The sequence below is a fragment of the Passer montanus genome, unplaced genomic scaffold (assembly GCF_014805655.1).
Source record: "Passer montanus isolate IOZ18808 unplaced genomic scaffold, ASM1480565v1 scaffold22, whole genome shotgun sequence".
Taxonomy (NCBI): domain Eukaryota; kingdom Metazoa; phylum Chordata; class Aves; order Passeriformes; family Passeridae; genus Passer; species Passer montanus.
The window spans coordinates 5,933,309-5,952,264 of NW_024366815.1; the positions used below are offsets into that span (position 1 = coordinate 5,933,309).

At 42.9% G+C, this 18,956-nt stretch overlaps 1 protein-coding gene across 1 annotated transcript in view; it reads left to right on the plus strand.

Moving 5' to 3' along the window:
* Positions 1-14,920: 14,920 nt before the first annotated feature.
* Positions 14,921-18,956, plus strand: part of ISL1 (ISL LIM homeobox 1) — a 10,980-nt gene continuing 6,944 nt past the window's right edge. The window contains exons 1-2 of the mRNA XM_039709808.1: positions 14,921-15,106; positions 15,991-16,180. Coding sequence (XP_039565742.1) covers positions 15,079-15,106; positions 15,991-16,180 — 218 coding nt within the window. The 5' untranslated portion in view covers positions 14,921-15,078. The remainder of the gene's footprint in view (positions 15,107-15,990; positions 16,181-18,956) is intronic.

An 18,956-nucleotide genomic window follows, 5' to 3' on the forward strand; every position in this document is an offset into this window, starting at 1 on the left:
GCTCATAACATATTCAGTTCCATAAGCTGTTAAATACTGGTTGTGAAATATTCTAAATGTCAAATTTAATCTTATCATTTAGGTCAAGAAGGAGGTCCTTTTCCTTTACAGAGACATTCTTGAAAATATGAGCCAATACAAATCCATGTAGACTGATAATCCAATTAAAATTTGCTACCTTTTTTTTCTGAAATTTGTGTATCCTGAGACAGGTCTTTGTGAGTCTGTGAAATTCCTAACAGTACCTGCATTATCTGATGGGGAAAAGAAATGCTAGGACAGACAAAAATAAGAGCTGAGGAGCAGAGCACCATACTAATTGGTGTTCTCAATGGAACTGAGGTATCTGTGAAACCATCAATGATGTTAAGGCCAATGTGCCCCCTCTCATTTAACGACCCTGCAGCTGAGCAACAGCTTTTCCATCCTCTGATATAAAGGAGAAAGTTTCATTCTGAGAGAAGTGCAAACTGAGAGCAAAGGTGGCCACTCTGTAGTCCCTCTCCCACTCCTTTCTAGCAATTCACTACCTCTCTTCCACAACGAGAAGGACAGAAAGCCTTGAGAGATTGCATCAGGCAGAGAAAAAGAATGAAAAGAAAACAAAATTGATAGTGCACACAGGATGATGGAAGATGTGAGCAGACCAGGAGCATTTGAATGGCAGAGAAAGACCAGCAGAGAGGGAAAGGACAATTTTTAGAAATAAGAATAAGGACAGAATTATCTGTCTTACAAAATGTCCTTTAGCTGGATCACTCCATCAACACAAGGCAGCTCTGATGCAGTACTTAGGCTGCACACTGGTGACAATTCTGCTACATTTGATGTCTTGGTGGAGAATGGGAAAAGATGCAGTCGTAGGATTTCTCCACTGTTTATTTACTGCTTGCTACAGTTTCCAAATATTCATTAATGTAAAGCAGATACTCATTAAAAAATCTTCCTACACTCATAGCGCAGACATTTATCTGTTCCAAAAGTTACACTGGAAGTATTCTGTTCACTGCATTTGTATTCTCTTGTCTTACAAACAATGACAAACAATGTTATGTGTCAGAAAAATAGTTATTTCTTGGAAATATCTCCAAATAAATAAGAAAACAAGTAATAGAGACATTTCAGTTCTAAAGCATTCTTTAATTTTCTGGTTTTTTCTTCCTGATACATTCCTGGGAGCCAGTATATGTCACTCTTACAAATATTTAACTAAGCATACAGATGTTGAGACTTTGGAGTATATCCATGCCAGCTGCATGTGGTACCACCTGAGCTCCCTATGAGTGGGCACAGAGCAGTGCTCAGTGTTTGTGATATTTTAACTGACTTATTCAGAGACCAGAAAATAATTTCGTATTTACAGGGCCAAAATATGAGATTTAGAGGAATCCAATTATTTAAATAAAAATTATTTAATATGCTGGTTGAAGAGCAGAGAAAATCAAATACCTAGCTTCTTATCCAATCACTGAATGCAGCATCAAGGAAGAAAATATGTTTATAAGCCTTGAGACAGAGATAATAGCCTGGGTTTTTCTTCTTCCAGGCCAGTAACACATCACTGATCTTCAGAATCATGGTTCTTTCTGTTTTTGTGTTCCAGTTCTGCACAACTTTTCTCCACAGCTATACACCTTTCTCAACAGCTAGACACCTTCATGCATGCTGTCTAGCTTTTTCCCTGTCTCATGCTCGCACCAGGTAATAGTGAGGTGATAGGAGCTGTCTGAAGGGACTTGAAAGGTGTCATCTTGAGCCTTCTCAGGTACATCAGGTCAAAACCCTGTAATCTCTAGGTTATTGTATAACAGGTCTCTGACTGCAACGTTGTGCTTTGCTGTGTTTTCTGTTGGTTTTGGTTTTTCGTTTTCTTAAATATGTGAGCTATTGCTCCCAGACAGATTGAAGTTATTTTTTGCAAAGTCAAAACTATGAACAGGGAAAAGACTGAAGACTTAATATCTTGGGGGTGCTTTCCGCTCAGGATCACTGCACATCTGTTTGATCAGCATGCTGACTGCAGGCAAGCGTTATTATGGTGGATACATATTTGGGACCACATTTCCCTCTCCCCACCCCTGCAGAATGAGACACCTAACAGAAGGTTATAGATTTACCTCATTAGCAAAAGGAAAAAAATAATTTGGAAGACAAAATATAAATCTTCTATGACACCATTTTTCATGGATCTAACTTTTGCTGTATTTAAAATCAGGCATAATAAGCACACAGCACATAGAAGTATTCAATAGCATGGACCTCAGGATCTTTGCATTTCATTCTGTGTTCTTCTTGTCTGTGCTATTTAATCTTCCAAAACACAGTTTATGTGCCGTATTTTGTTCCTCTCCTTCTCTTCACTGGAATTACTGGTTCTAATATATTCTAATAAATTTTTGAGACAGATTTATTATTTATTATTATGTTTTTATTGTGGCAAACATGCTAAGCCTGGATTCCCACTGGGGACTGTAATGCTAATAATATCTCTGGTGATGTTCAAGGCAACCAGAACTAGGGCTTTTAAAGAAGGCACAATGAATATTGCCTTAGTACCTTTCTGTATCCATCACGAATGTACTGAGGCATACCCTGAGGGCCACTCTGGCCCTGTTCATGTCAGTGATGCACAGAATCTGTTAAGCTTTTTATCCAGCCAGATGCACAGAAAACTGAGCAGCAGCTGGCTCTAAGACATGTTGAAGAGATGTTCTGTGGCCAGAGCATTACTATACTCTAATGGAGCACACATCATGAGACAGTCCTGTAAAAAGGGCTGTGCATTCTCTCATCAGCTCTTAGGACACCAAGATAAAGGAACTTCAAGGATGGTCTCAGATACATAATCTATTCCCACAGGGTGTACTGAACAGAGATTCTGTACAAACATCTGCATACAGCAATATCTGAAATTTCCTCAGCTGTTGGAGTTTTTTAATAGCTACATTTAAATATATTCAAAATCTTGTATTTTGATAAGTTAGAGGTCATATAGACATTACTTTGCCAGTATAATGTCCTCTAATTGTCTCTTACATTGGGGTTCAGTTCCCCAAGTCATCTTTACAACATAATCACTAGTTAGTAGTAAATATTAATTTTTACTTATTAATTAATTTTCATCATTGAATGGTTAATTTTAAGCTGTTGTAGGACTGGCCCTGGTATTCAGTGATTATAAAATTAAGTCTGAAAACCACAACTGTATCATACGTCCACCATGATTTTTTTGCGACAACTTTTGAACAGATAACAAGGAATTAATAGTAATTTCTGAGTGTAAGTGCATCAAGATGTTTACTTAGCCAGCCAAAAATTTCATAAGAAAAATGTGGGTAGGGGTGTTATCAAAAAAGAAAACATTTGTAGTAAATAAATAACATGCTCGTTCTCTGTTGGAAAATTTCTAAAGATCTTGTTGATATTGGCAGATTTGTTGCATATTTGTTTGGGGTTTTTTTACAAAGAACACAACACAACTTAAGAGGAAGTAAAATAGAACTTAACTATGTTCTCTGATTACAATTCTGATAGTAAAGTAAATCTGCTGCTCTACTGGTTTGAATCCTAGTTATTCATAATTCTACTAGCACTGTCTAGTCACAAGACACCTTTCTTTGAAAAAGACTAGTTTGTGCTTAGCATCCCTTAATTCCACTTCACTCTCACACTCTCCCTGTTTGTTTCCATTTTGTTTCTATATCATCAGCACATGAACTAGAAAAAAAGTGACTCATAAAATTATTCTTCTTTTCTAATATATACTTTAGCATAAGAATTAAATTTTCAACAGTATTTTAACTTGCTGTAAGTAATTTCTGGTGCTTATAATCTTTTCTATAAAAATACTTCTGTCAATTAATTTGCAAAAAAATTTGGTTTGCCTTAGGTAAAATTTTATAGAGCTTATATAAATTTTGCTTCTGTAACTGGACATGGATGAGCAAGCTATTTCCAGCTTCTGACAAACAGTATTCCAATGATTATGATATACTAATTTCTGTTACTTTCTGGGAAAAAAAATCTAGTCAATGTCTATTAGATGGAAAAATATTTAAGTGTTTAAGCGTGTGGGTTTTTCCTCATATGAAAATTTTACTGACCTGAGGAAAATAACAGCTTTGACTAAGGTTTCTGTCACAGAACTCTGTACTGGAACTTTAATAAAAGAGGTTATTTAATTGAATGAATCTACATATACATGTAGCCTGATTAGCATCAATGTCATTGATCTTCTGAGTAAGAATTTCTGTGTTTAGACCTCAAAATGCATACTTCTACAGTTTTAGGCAAGTCATACTGCTCTATTCCAGATAATCCTATTAATGTAAGCTGTGTTCACATACATTCAATCATTCATTTTTCTTCCATTAAATTATATTGAATTGGAGTAACTCACAGGAAGAAAAGATAACAGGAAATTATGTTGAAACATTCATAAAAGAGGAGCAAGTTGCAAGAACCTTTATCTAACATCCCCTTGACTTCGCATAAACAGTTTCCATAAAACCAATGCCGTTTATTTCTCTCAGTCAAAGAGCAGCCCTCCTGAAGTATGTCTGTGTTTCCTTTTGAGCTCTTAAATTTATAGAGGCCTCCAGATGCAAAGTGTGTTTAGATGCTGCCAATCTATATAAACAAAAGCACTTCTTCCAAAAGAGGAAAGACAGGAATTCAACTCAACAATTCAAGCTGGTGATTTTCAGAAAGGCTTTTTTTTCCTCTTCTGTAGGAATGGAGTAAGATTTCACCCTAAACAACTATAATCGGTCTTTTGTGGTGATGACAATAAGTGAGAATTATTGTGAATGCATGAAAGGTGTCAGGGACTCAGGAAGCCACATACAACCTGCCTTCAGAAAGGCCTCTTATAACAGTGGACTTACTTGAGTCCTTAGAAATAGGCAAATGGTTTACCACTTTATAAACAGAGCTCTTAAAGGGGTTGACTTGCATAATAAATAATTTCAGAAGGAAGGAAGGAAGTCAAAGGAAGAAAGTATTATCCTAATTTTTTATTTTGTGTGTTTTTTTTCACTTTATAACTGGTTGCTGGTGGGCAGGAGCACCTGCTAGATTTGCAGATCTAGCTCTTTCACAGATGAAAATTCCTGTAAAAAATATTTGGGTTTATATCTGCTTACATATTAATACTTATCTCCAGTACAATATTGCACACAGAGCTACCTTGGAAACATATATTTTCTGCTGGAACATAAAGATGCAGATATTGTGTTACTTTGATCTTTAAAGCTGAGAAGTATCTCCGGTTGTTGCACTGTAAGTCAACAAGAAGCCTCCTCTTCAATTAGCTGATGATATTGACAGCAGAATATCACCTTTTTTTACTCAAAGAAGAGTTCAGTGTATCTGTAAAATGCATATAATGATTATTGCCTGCCTCAGTGTGTTGCTTAGCTAAAAACATTTGAGTGACTCCTGCAGATGACTCCCCAAGGCAATGACTTTGTGGAGTCTTTGAGACACTGTAAAATTAACAGCGGAGCATGGTATTACTTTTTCATAAAGCAAACAATTCCATCTTGCCATAAAGTAAATTCAAAACCCATTTTCCACAGTGTTTCTGAGCAAGTGCATGCATCTGAAATACCTAATCTTTGTCTTAAACTATTAGCCATTTGCTGAATTTTTGAATCACAGGTTCTATAAACTATTCAGATTGGTGAAGCTCCACCAAGAAATTCAGGAAATATTTGTAGTAAATTAATAACATTCATTTAAGAAAAAAATTGAAAGAGAGAAAGGATTATTCTGCTCACCTGTTCTGAAGTCCTGTCATAATTCCTGAAATTAAACTGTTTTTTTCCTTTTCATCACATAAGCAAATGTTACCAAACTCATCATAATGAGAATAATATTTATAGTACACCCTAGATAAAGGGGAAGGAGGTCTGCAACAGATAAATAAGGCTGACCCAAATAATTTCTGAAAATCCAAGTACGGCAAAATATACACATATAATAAAAACATCCTTATCTTGTCACACAGAGGTAGAAGATGGCTCATTGCAACATGTGGTGCCAGTATAAGGGTTTCTAATGTCACACAGCAAATCAATTTCTAAATTAAAGAAAAAAAAGCAATTTTATGTTTTAAAAATCTGATAAGATTTCTCCATCTGCCATGTGCTGCAGTTGACAGCTGCTTCCTTTTGCATAGCTAAGTTCAACATGACCTTAGCCAGACAGAGTGTGTAAGGTATAAGGCCATTGTTGAACATATTAGTGGGAAAGTATTAAAGTTTGGCAGAATTTTCTTGCTTTTGCCGTCTGTCTTTTACTCTGATTAATACCTATATCTTTCTATACTGTTCCTGTCTGTCTCATATTTCTTCTCTCTGGTAGATGCCTTTTAAGAGTAGCTTGATTCAGCTGTAGTTGACCTTTAATGGAGCAGTGCTGATTCACATCAAGTTTTTATAGGCTTGCTAGTTTCTGCACATATGTGGAACAGGGGTCCTTTTTGACCTACAGGAGTTACAGAAAGAGACATTTTTGGGGAGGGAGGTTTAGTGGGTATTTTCTTTTATAAGAGCAGTGCTTTTTAAAAAACAAAACAAGCAAGCAAGCAAGCAAAAAGCATTTCCTTTATTATAAGAAAGAAGTCCTATACAAATTCAAGAGTGGCAAAAAAGTAAACAATTACTATGCTGAAATTAATATAGGCATAACCATGTTTTGTCACATACACTAAGACCAATTGACTCTAGCAGAAAAATATTTTTATGAAGGAGATTGGAAAACTTCTGTGGTCGAGTGTCAAATCATCATCATTACTGGCAACATCTGATTTGTCACAGCCTCAGAGTCAATTACAAACACACTCTGGAAAGAAGCTTTTGTCTTTCTATTTTCTTGCCCTGCCTCCATCCTCCCTCCCTTCATTCTTCATTCTGACATGCTCTTTCTTTTATATTCTCTTCACCATTGGTTTCTTCCCTTCTTCCTTATTTTCTCAGTTTCCAATGACACTGCATTCAATGTCTTAAACATTCCTTTCACCTCTGCCCTTCTGTCATTCTGTTTGTTCCTCCCTACGTTTTTGCTCAATACATTTTTCTTCCACCCCTAAAGCCACATTCATCCTTTTTTATCTTTTCTCTAGATCATATTCTCTTCACTTTAACCATTCCTTACACATATATTTTGTCCTACAACATGGGTCAAGTGCATATGGTCTTCAGATCAGATCATATCTACTCTCTCTCCTAGGCCTTCTATTTATTTTGGTATACCATTGACAAGAGTGGGAATGACACCAAGTCTTTACTGATGGCACTTGCAATGTTGCCCAGAGTACATGTTAAGAGTATGGTCCTGGGGTTAGAACACATTTACTGGCCTGCCTTCTCCAAAATGTTTAGCTTTCTTTTCCAACATGTCATGAAACTGAGTGGACCAGGACAGCAGACAGCCTACAGGCAAACCAAAAAACTGTCCTCAAGACATTTAATTTCCCCTGACCTGCAGTTCAAATATATTATGTGCGCAGAAAGGAAGTTGATACCATTTAAAAATTCCTTATCTGCCAAGTGTGTTTTTGGCAGTGAAACTGTTAAAGTACACACTGCACTGCAGGATCTTCAGATGCCGAGTTCACCCTGTACATGTTTGTTTACCCAGGGAAACTGAAGCTGTGTGCAACACAGTTGGAAAAGTCACAATATGTGGATACAGCTAACCATACAGCCAGAAATACACACCTTATAGAAGAAGAGAACAAACGCTGACAAGCATCTCAAGCTCTTGCTACACTTAGTCATGGTACATTTCTTGTCATGAGCTGGGATGGAATACAAGATCCTGAGAAATACAAAGGAAACCACAAGTAGCTTTAATAATGGTTATATGCTCCAGATGAATGACACAAACATGTAACACATGCTTTGGTGGTACCTATTGCATTAATACTCTGACTTGCTTTCTATCTACATACACATAACACCCAATACCACCATATTGTATGATATGCCTTTCATCTTCGTTCATAATGGATGGCACATGTCCCATTAGCAGGAAAAAAATGCTAAGCCATAAGTATATTGTGCATGCTTGTTCTTAATGTAAGAGTTATTATTTATTGATGGCTTTTATTTGTCCCTGTTCAAAAGAAAGACCACTGAACAGTGGACAACATATAAAAACTCACCTCCACAGATCCTGCTTTTGCCTTCATGCATGAAAAATATTGTACAAAGGGTCACGGTCCATCTTTAATTCATCCCACTAACATTCTGGTTGCACTACCTTTCACTTAGGATTCTCCTATTTTGTATGTAGCCACTTTAACAAGTTTGTGTCTGAAGTTTTGTTGCAGTGTTAGCATTATGCAAATCCTTTTCAGTGGTTTTTGTTTTGATTTTTTTTTTTTTATTTTTTCCTACTGTAGTGAGCCATGCTATGCTCCTCAGAACTATAATAAAATGTATGTGGCTGAGATAATCTGCCAAAATGTTCTTGTTTGGCAAGATAAATTCTATCTTTTCCTTCTTTGGACTTGGTCTCCTTTTTGGGTATCCTTACTGCTTCTCTGGCTGTTAATTTCACAAGATTTATTTGAAGGATCTAAGCATTCATACCCAATTTTACCAGACATAATTTTTTGTTTACATGTATTGACTCTCCTCAGCTGATTAACCTGGCCTCTTTAATATCTATGCAGATAACTCTGTATTTGGTTTTAAAGAAGGAAGGAAGATTGCAGTTGCAATTGTCAATTTGTTTGCAGTTGTCAATTTTTTTATGTTCACTTAAGAAGCAATAAATACACCCTATAATGACCAAAGACGGGTGGTAGATCCTCTCTTGGGTCTAAAGTAGATCACTGCCCAGCAGAAAAGACTAATTGTGAAATTTAGTGTCTTCCAGTTGTTATATTCCTTGATTTGTTTGGTGTTCGCTGCTGACGTTTGAGTCTAGTTGGATTTTTTGTGTGTGTTTGGGATGGGTAAGGGTTTTTTGTTGTTTCTTTTCTTTTCTTTTTTTTTTTTTTTCGTGTGTGTGTGTGTGTGTGTGTGCGTGTGCGCGTGTGTGTGTGTGTGGTTTTGGGTTTTTGTTTGATGGTTTTTGTTTTGTTGTCTTTTCTGTCGCCTGAAACCCCGTTGCGAAGGTCAGCGAGGCGCAGGGGAGGAAAGCGAGACTCTCGGGAAGACAGCTAGGCAGTGCCTTCTTCCGCACGGCGGAATTCGGAGTCGGTGAGACACGCGCGGGGCAGGGCCGAGGGTGGCACCGGCGAGCCCACCGTCCGAGGGAAGGCAGCCCCAGTCCTTCGGGCAGCAGCCGGTCCCGCCGGCCCCGGCCGGGCTGCCGGCTCCCCCGCCGCCCTGCCTCCCTCCGCGGGCCCGCACAGCCGGGCTCCCTGCGGAGCTGCTGGCCCGGGGAGCGGAGCGGATCGGCCCGCTCTCTCTGCCCGGCCCGGCTGGACGCGCCGCGGTGGCCGGAGCCCTCCGGCCCGAGCAGGCGTGCCGAGGGCGGGCGGCCCTCCCGCCCCCGCCTCGGCTGTGGCTCTGCTGCCGAGCTATGGTTACTGTCGCTGATGAGGACCACGTTATTAATTTTTTAGGTGGGGGGGAGGGTGGTGTTTCGGGTTTTTTTCCTTCCCAAAACCACACTCCAGAGACGGGGCTGCGGGCTGTTTTCCTGGGACGTGAAGAAACGAGCACTGTACCAGCACTAAAGATGGGATGTTGGTTGAGGCTATTTCGGAGAGGAAAATTTCCCAAGGGAATCATCCTGTTTATGAGGGGGTAGAATTGGGGTGTCCCCTAAGCACATTATGGCAGGATAGGGACAGGGTCGTGAGGGACAGGGTTATTCCGCTGCTGCCATCCCCTCTCTCCAGCCAGTTTCGTCCTTGATGTGGGACGAGCGTCCATTGGGACCGACGCAGGGCCGGGCTCGGGTCATTGCCTCCCCGCCACCGCCCACACAGACCCCGTGGCCGGCGAGGGGAACGAAAGGGCCCGATCACACTGGTGGGACCCCCATCAGAGCCGGGACTTGAAAGTGGGCCTGAAACTCCCTCGCTGCCTTGAGATTTCTGTTCACCCCGGAGACAAAATCGTCGCTGTATTTCCTGTCCTCGAACACTTCCTGACACTGGGAAGATAACAAAGGGGAAAGTTTAAAGCAATAAACATCCCCAAACTGCCTCGCTCCCCGTGTGCGTCCGGGGCTGCCTGCTCTTAAGCCAGGCAGCACTCAGCTGACGAGAAACTGGGCTTTTCCATGCCTCGGCCCGACCCGCGCTCTGACACCTCCTTAACATCTTTTGGGGGCCTTCCTATCCCCAGAATTTTGCGGGGATTTATTTTCCCCACCTGCCAAAGACCTTATTCCCCTGTCTAGGCTACCCGTGCCAGCGTGTCCACTTCTGGCTGGACGAAAAAGCGGATGCGGTGATGCCGGTCAGTCCTGTGGAGACGCTCCGAGTCTTCCTGAACTCCGAGAAAGGCTCTAGGAGAGAAAGGATGGCTGCGTTCTGCTTTTCTTTTATTTTCTTTTTCTTTTTAAATTTTTTTTCTTTTTTTTTTTTAATTATTATTAAGCAGTAGCAGGAATTAATAAGCTTGATTGTATTGTTAAAAGCCAGAAAGGTTTCCTGAGTGTGCAGAAGCCCACTGACAGGTTTTCTTCTGTTTTGATAGATTTAGTGCTGTTATGGTACACTTCTCCCTCACATGCAGTAGCTAAGACTTGAAGATTAAAGATCGCACACCTCTAGATGAGTCAAAGCCTACACCCCGGAGCAGCTAATTCATTTCGTGATTGATTTCCCCGCTGAGCTGCTTCCAGTTTCAGCCTTGCGCGAAACCTCTTCCCCTCTCGGCACATCCACCGCACGGTCTCCTCACCACCTTCCGCAAGACAGCGAGGGGAAATCTGAACCTCTGGGAACCTCAATTCCAGACACTTCTTGCAAAGCATCTTTCTGGTCCAAAGCTCCTCAAGTTTTAAACCGGAGCACACTCAAGGAGTCTTTCTGCGTGCCCGACTGGCGAGGCTGCGCTGAGCCACCGCCACGCCGTGGGACAAAAATAGCTCTTCCGACCGGAGTGGGAGATTCGCTGCGTCCTGCGGCCAGGTCCCCTCTTCTGAACCCCGGGACGGTGAACGCGACAAGCCCCGAGGGCGGCCGAGGAGCCCTTGCTACCCCTGCGCACCCGGCGCACGGCCGCCGCAGCCCGGTGCTGCCTCAGCCCTAGCAAGGGCATCTCACCCTTCTCCCCAGCCCCTAGAGAACCACATCCTCTCTCCCGAAATCAGCAACACCTCCTTAATCATTTCCCAAAGCTGATTGTTGTTTTTTTTTCTCTCTCCTGGGAAACGTCCTAGTTTTTGCCACTAAGCAAACTCAGGACAGAATTTATAGCGGTACTTTACGGGACAGAAAGGGTTAATCGTCACTGTCGGGTTGGGGGTTGTATTTTTTTTTTGCCCCCGTTCCCTTTCCTCGAATGCATATAATCTCATTTCAGCCCCTCAACGTGATGAAAGCTATTGATTTCTGTGTAGAGTCACCGACTTTTAGCAGACTTTCCCAGCCCCCATCCCAAAAGTAAATAAATACGATAGAGGGGAGGGAAAAAACATGTATTTTCGGAAGTGTCTCATATATGTACAAATCTCGGTTTACGTCTTTCTATTCACGTGTATACTGATATCCTTCACCAGGGTTTTCCTCTAAATACCTTATTCATTGAAACTGGCAGTTCCACTCATTATTCCACTCCCTTAAACCTGATTCTGATGCTGGCTAAATATAGAGCTTCGCCTTACTGGTAACGCGAATCGAATACACAGCAAGCAAATCAGTAGCACGAGAGAGGAAAAAACCCCTTGATCAAAGCCCTCCTTTTTTCCCAATCCTGGTTTGTGGGGCGGAGACAGGTTTCTCTCTTATTGCACATCATTTGCAAAGATCAAGCTTAAACTGCAGTCACCTCTCTCAGAAGTAGTAGTTAAACCAAAATTTTGGCAATGGGGGTTAATAGAATTACAATCAGATTGAATTATTTTCAATCAAGTGTATAACGGTGAAAAATAAGATGTTTTATTTCAAATCTGGGAGGAGCTGTACTTTAAGCAAGTTATCTTTTTTTTAAATAAATACAAACATCTAAGCGGGAAAAATTGCATAAAATGTAGTACGGGAAAACACCTTCTCTCTTCGAGTCTCATAAAATCGTGGAATTTTCTTTTTCTCAGTCATTGGGTGATTTTTAATTTTTTTTTTTTTTTTTAATTACTCGGACGTTTTCTCAGCTCGCAGCACGCGAGGTGACCCCGGGGGGAGGTGGTGGGGTGGGGGGCGGAAAGAGGCCCCTGCGCGCCCCTCGGGGCGGGGTAGAGGATGACATTTGCCGCGCACCCGGAGGAAAGACACAAAAGGTCCGGCGGGCGCGCACCGCGCGGGGCCGCGCTCGCTCGCCCCGCGGCCAGCAGAGGTCGCCGCGCCGCCTGCGCGGGGAGAGGCCGGGCNNNAGCGCAGCGACCCGCGCAGCCACCCGCGCAGCCACCCGCGGTGCGACCCGCGCAGCAACCCGCGCCAGCCCCGGCCGCAGCGGCAGGGCCGGCAGGGGCACGGGCAGAAAGCGGACGAGCGGCGCAGGGACGACGCTGCAGCCGTGGATTTCAGTGAAATTGGCTATCGCTAACGGTTTGCCCCAAACTCGTGCCAGGCTGTGCGGAGCTGCCCGGCTCAGAAGTCTTTCAAACTGCTTTTTTGCTTTACTCTACTAACAGAGAGAATTACAGCTACTATTCTGGTACCTCAATGGCTAAGTTTTCATAGTTACACGTATACTAGTATTTTCTATATATGCATGTACACCAACATCTCCACATGTATGCATACCGCCAGTTTCTTGGGTGTGGAAGTGATCACCCAGAAGAGTTGCATTTCACACCGTTTATTTAAACGTCGAATATGTAAATTAACAGTGTACGCGTGTTTACAACCATATCTTTACCTCCTGACACTATCTTGAGATCATTTCAGGCTAGGTTAGTTATCTCCGCAAGCGGCAACACTGGATCCCGCTTCTTGTTTGAAATAAACCTGGAGGGTGTGTTTGCTCCCTCAGCTTCGGAAAGGAAAACATCTTGCAAAGTAAGTTAGAAATGCAAGATGGTCCGTTGATTAGTAGCTCTCTTAGCAGCAAATGCGAGTTTCAGAACTATTTCTTGGCTGTTTCATCGCAATCAGACTTCCTCGTGGAAAATTATTCTGCATGAGTACGGCTTTGCCTCTCGTAGACCCAAACTCTTGCCTTTTAGAAACGTGGGACATTGAAAACAAGTATATTTTCCTGATGAACAGTGATTGGAGGGCACTTCTACCCTACGTTGCTGAGGGCGGTATAACAGTCCATACGGAACAGAAGACAAAAATGGGATCTAAACAAACTCAAAGGGAACGTTTAAATCCGGGCGTGGAGAGGGGGTATCGGAAGATCGTGGGGCGGTAGCGCTCGGGTACGGCTCTGCACAGACTAGCCGAGCAGCCGAACTGGAATCTGCCCTTTGAAAAACACACAAAAGCAATCAGTGCCCACGTCCAAGATGCGTTTTGCCCAGTTTGGGAAACTTTCAGAAAACTGCCTTCTGTAGTCCGAGGGGCGCCGTGCGCCGCTGCGCAGACGGAGGCGCGGACAGCGCACGGCACCTCTCCTGGCCGCGGCTCTCGGCTGAGGACTCCCCACATCGCCTCCAGGGAGCAGCGCCGCAGGTCCGCTCCGACAGCAAGTCCGCGTCTTCTCCCCACCCCCATCCCTTTTTTCTTTCTTTCTTTCTTTCTTTTTTCTTTTTCTTTTTTTTTTCTTTCAAATAATAAGAACTTTAAGGTATTTTCTTTGTTGGGGAAAGGCAGAAGTTCTTGAGAGACCATTTAAGGTAAATATTTTTGCCTTCTTCAGTCTTGTGTTTAGCAGAAATATTGAAGATTTTATCCATGAATTTAAGAGAAAGAGGCTGGAGGAAAAACGTAAACAGTCCCATCTCGTGGCTGGGGTCGTGCTTAGCCAGCCAGCCCGCCCTACCCTCCCTCTTCAGGGCATCTCCGCCTGGGCAAACCAGAGCGTGGCACCCGCCTGGGAAAGATAAACGCTCAGGAAGAAAACAGTTGGGTTAACACCACCACTAAAAAAATTATATATATATATATATAAATGTACATATACTTATACACAGACACACACAAATATATGCATATATATGTGTGTGCGCGTGTATAAATATACCTATATGTAAATACCCATACGGACATGCGGCGCAGCAAGCCCGGACGGGGGAAGGGGGTACAGGAACCCGTGCGGGGCCGGGACGGAAAATGAAAGGTGTGACGGGAGATAAGCGCCGGCGATGGAGGAGAGCGACAAGACGAAAGTATAAAGGGAAATACAAATAAGGAGCGAGGAAAAGTTGGCCGCGCGAGCCCGGGCCGGGCGGCCGCGCCGCCAGACGCCGGGATATGATAATGGGGCCGCTGCGCCGCGCCGCCGCAGCCAATGGCCGCGCGCGGGCGTGACGTGCCCGCGCGTGACGTCGCGCCAATGGCGAGCGGGCTGAGTTGGAGCAGAGAAGTTTGAGTAAGAGATAAGGGCGAGGCGAGCGCCCGCGCCGCCAGCGCCCAGTCCGGCACCGCCGCGCCTCCGCACCGCACCGCACCGCACCGCACCGCACCGCACCGCACCGCGCCTCCGCTCCGCGCCTCCGCTCCGCGCCCGCGCCGCGCCGCTACGCGTGGACGGACCCCGCCGCGCCCCCGGCGCCGCGCCCCGCACCGCGCCTCACCGCGCGTCCCCTTCTCTCTCCGCAGCCCTGACAGTGTCTCCCACGCCGGTGGTGTTTTGTACCATTTTCTTTTTTTTTCCCTTTTTTTTTCCGATTTCGATTTTTTTTTTTTTTTTTTTTTTTTTTTTGCCTCTGTTAATACCACTATTTTTTTATTATTATTGTTATTATTCTTGTTTTTAGCGACAGCTTTCAAACCTACTTTGGGGTCTTAAAACGAAACCGTACACCATTTCACTGTGGACATTACACCCTCTTACAGATATGGGAGACATGGGAGACCCACCAAAAAGTAAGGCGGAATCTTTACCGTTGTTGGAATAAATGTGATGTCTATTGTAATCGTCTCAGGCAGACGAACTGCTAAAGTGATGAACTTCATTTGAATGGTAGAGAAGGTGCCTTTGTTACCATGCCTGCATGCTTGCTCTGTCGTAGCCTTATATGTTAACAGTCTGGGGTCCTACTCTCTTTTAAAGTTTGGGGAGCAGACAGGATTTTGATGGGATCTCCAACCACGGAGACTTAAATTCTTCTCGTGATAGACTGCGGTGAGGCTGTCTGACTATCCAGCACCTACTCGGTCTAGGGGTATTAGCATTAGACTTGCAAAAGAGAGCAAGTGACAACCGTAATGATGCTTGTTCTTGCTAGAAGACTCGACTCCCTTCTTCTGAGGGAAAGGGCTCAGTGGGAAGTGCACCCCACCATGCTTCATCTTTTCCAGTCAGAGCCCCTTAAAATACGAAATGAAACACATAGGTACTCTCCTTGTAAGGCAGGGCGTTCAAACAAGTCAACAATAAAATAAAAATTAAACAACGTGGGAGTTTGGAGTTTTGATTCCGTGCAAGGTTTTTGAAATGAGGACCTTCACCCCAAAGATTTTTCACATTTACATTTTTAACATATGTTCCGCCTCCGTTCTAAGCGAGGCAAGGTTTTGATAGCACACTATAATTACCATCCAGAAGTGTAATATTCTTTAAAAAAAAAAAACAAACTCAAAAACCCCAACAAACACCTCCCCCCCCCTCAAATATACAAACAAACAAAAAAAGGCAGAAACCAAACAACGCTCCCACAATACGCTTTATAAGGGAATGACATTAAAAGTGTGTTTATCTCTGTAGGAGAGTAAACGGTTAGTCAATCATGTATTTATTTTCATTTCAGAAAAACGTCTGATTTCCCTATGTGTTGGTTGCGGCAATCAAATTCACGATCAGTATATTCTGAGGGTTTCTCCGGATTTGGAATGGCATGCGGCGTGTTTGAAGTGTGCAGAGTGTAATCAGTATTTGGACGAGACCTGTACGTGCTTTGTTAGGGATGGCAAAACCTACTGTAAAAGAGATTATATCAGGTACGCCATTTACGTTGTTTAATTTTTTGGTGAGATTTTATTTTTCTTTTAAACTTTAAAAATTTGACGGAGAAATAAAGAGGGAAAACTGTGAGAAGCGGGTATGAGATAATTAATATGTTTTTATGTGTTTTCCGATGAATAGACCTGCGAGGCAAAAAGTTAGTAGTGAAGTTTTTCTCATTTCTTCTTTTCAAATGCAAATATCTGTAGTTCTAGAACTAGGTTCGGGACCGTGTAGGACCTTTCAGAGGACTTTGGTAATGCATCCTGTGATTCTAACCAAGGGGATAATCATAGATAACAAAGAATATTTTCAATAGTGTAGATACTGTGAGCAACACGGAACAGATGACTTTCTAGACAACCTGAGAAATGCATTTCTGTGTTTCTGCAAAGACATAGTGGCATTCAAAAGAAAGGCACTTCAAGCATGTATGCCGTAAACATAAATACACGGGTAGGAAAAAACCCAAAAAAACCTACTTAAACTAGGCCTATCAATAACAAAAAACAAAAAGAAAACAAAAACAAGCCCCAAATTTCCTTCGGACTGGAAGCTCCTTTTATGGGGACCTTAAAACCTAGACCGAAATGTTTCTTAGCTAAAATAACTGACATTTAATCTTTTTTAAATATTAACCCCTTTGGTGATATCTGACTGCCTTTTCTTTCTTATCTTATCTGTACTGATGAATTAGACAGAGCAGATCAAATTGCCCATCATCTGTTCGCGAACAATTGGGTATATTTAGATAATGGAACCGCTTCCTTCCTCACATTAAAATCTGGTAACTGATAAAATGTGAGAGTTGCCAATGCTGACACTATAGAGAAACCAAAGCAGGAATTTCGAGTGTGTTTATTATTTGTGCTCCTGGGTCATGCTGATCCGTTTCAGTGTCGCCTACTGCGTTTGCCAAATCATAAGTTTCTATGACACTGAGGTATGAACAATTTTTTTTTTTTTTTCAAAAAATTTTGGAAGCAAATCACCTAGCCACCTAATATACTTTCTGATTTCTGTATAATTCTGAATTGAAATAAAACTCTCGAGCCTTTCCTTCTGTAGTGCACAATTTATAAGCAGACCATTCCTTCAAGCCATTGTGAGATTATTCTCCGAGTTCTAAAATGGCGAAAATCAGAGCTTTTTTTAAAATTCTTTACTTTTATGAGAATGCTGGAACAGTTCTGTTAAATGTTGTCCTTTTTCTAAACTGAAATGAAAGAAAAACGTTTGGACCGAAATGTGTTCATTTACCTCCTTATAGAACTAAGCGGAAGAAATTTGAGCAGGGAAAAAAAAATCAGCTCTTTTAAATTAATACGGAATACATTTAATCTGCTACAATTTAAAAAGCAAAAAGTGCATTATGCGCGAGATGGCTTTGAATTAGACCGTGAGCCAATCTCTAAGTGTCAAACCTGTGGGCAACCACTACAACTTTTGTACCTATGAATGCACCTACGTTACGATCACTCTGTTCTTTTGCTGTTCAGCCGTTTGGAGTTTTGTCTTCTCAAAACAGTGTAATTCGGGTATATGTAATCCTGAATATAGGATTAGAACACTTCTACAACCATAAAAGCTAAAGAAGTGTATGCTCACAAGCATACATTACAGACTGTGTCTCTCAAGAAGTATACTGGTGAGGAAATTGGTGGGGATAAATAGTAGCTCAGTTTTAAGAACAATTTTCACAGTTTATGTACCAGTACATTTTTCAGTGCATGTACCCGTACATTTGTGGCAAGATATTAATTTTAATCATACCAAGGACTTCTGGCTAATAAGCATCCTGTGGGAGACGAGAGAGTATTCAGTAAGACGCCCGAGTTGGAGCATTTTCTAGTGTTTATCTACTGGTGGGTGAGCTATCTTCCTCTCCTCCATGGGAGACGAGGAGCCAAACTCGTAATTTGCTTTGTGGGGCTGTCAGCGAGAGGTTGCCCTCCCGTTCCTACCGCAGCGCTTGAGCCCCGGCTCAAGGTGGGAGCGTCAGGAGGAGGAGAGACGGGGCAGGGACGCGGAGGTAGAGACAAGCGGCAGAGTCAGAGCACCGAAACTGCCTTTTTGCTGGCGGCAGGAGAGAGGATTTACGCTACTATATATGTAAGCCTGAGGAGGCATGTGTGTTATGCTTATATTGTTGTATTAAGTTAATCTGGTGAGAGGAGAGTAGGGGAAGGGACCTTGCGCTGGCAATTACCCCACCGGGTCCGGGAGGCTCAGCTGACGGCAGTCCGCGCACACATCAGGCGGCACAAATCTTGAGTGGGGTCCGCGCGAAAAGTATCACAATTTGGTGAAGCTGGCACGTTTGTGTCTGGGATGGCAGCTTCGGCAGTCTCGCCTTTCACTGGTGTGCCCGGGTAGTCTAGTTCAGACCCAGGCCAGGCTAGGTCAGGTGAGGAGGCAAGGAGAGGGCAGGGATGGCCCCACTCCTGCAGCTGCCCGAGCGCTGGGGCAAGAGGGAGAGGTTGGATATCCTCGGGAAGAAACGGGGTCGTTTTTTTTGTTTCTTCTTACACCTCTGCCTCCCAACTCTCCTCATTCACCGGAGTGTTTGTGTCCACTCCGCCCTTTATGGCTCGGTGGTCAGGGAACCGAGTGAGAGTGCTTATTCCTTTCCTCTTCTGGCTTCTGTATTTTCCATGCTTTTAAAAGCAGTGGATTGCGTGTGGCGCGTCTACGCGGGGCCAGGGGCTGCCCACGAGCGGGAGTGAAAACCTCTTTCTTTTTCCTTTTCCTTCCACCCCCCACCCCCCCCCG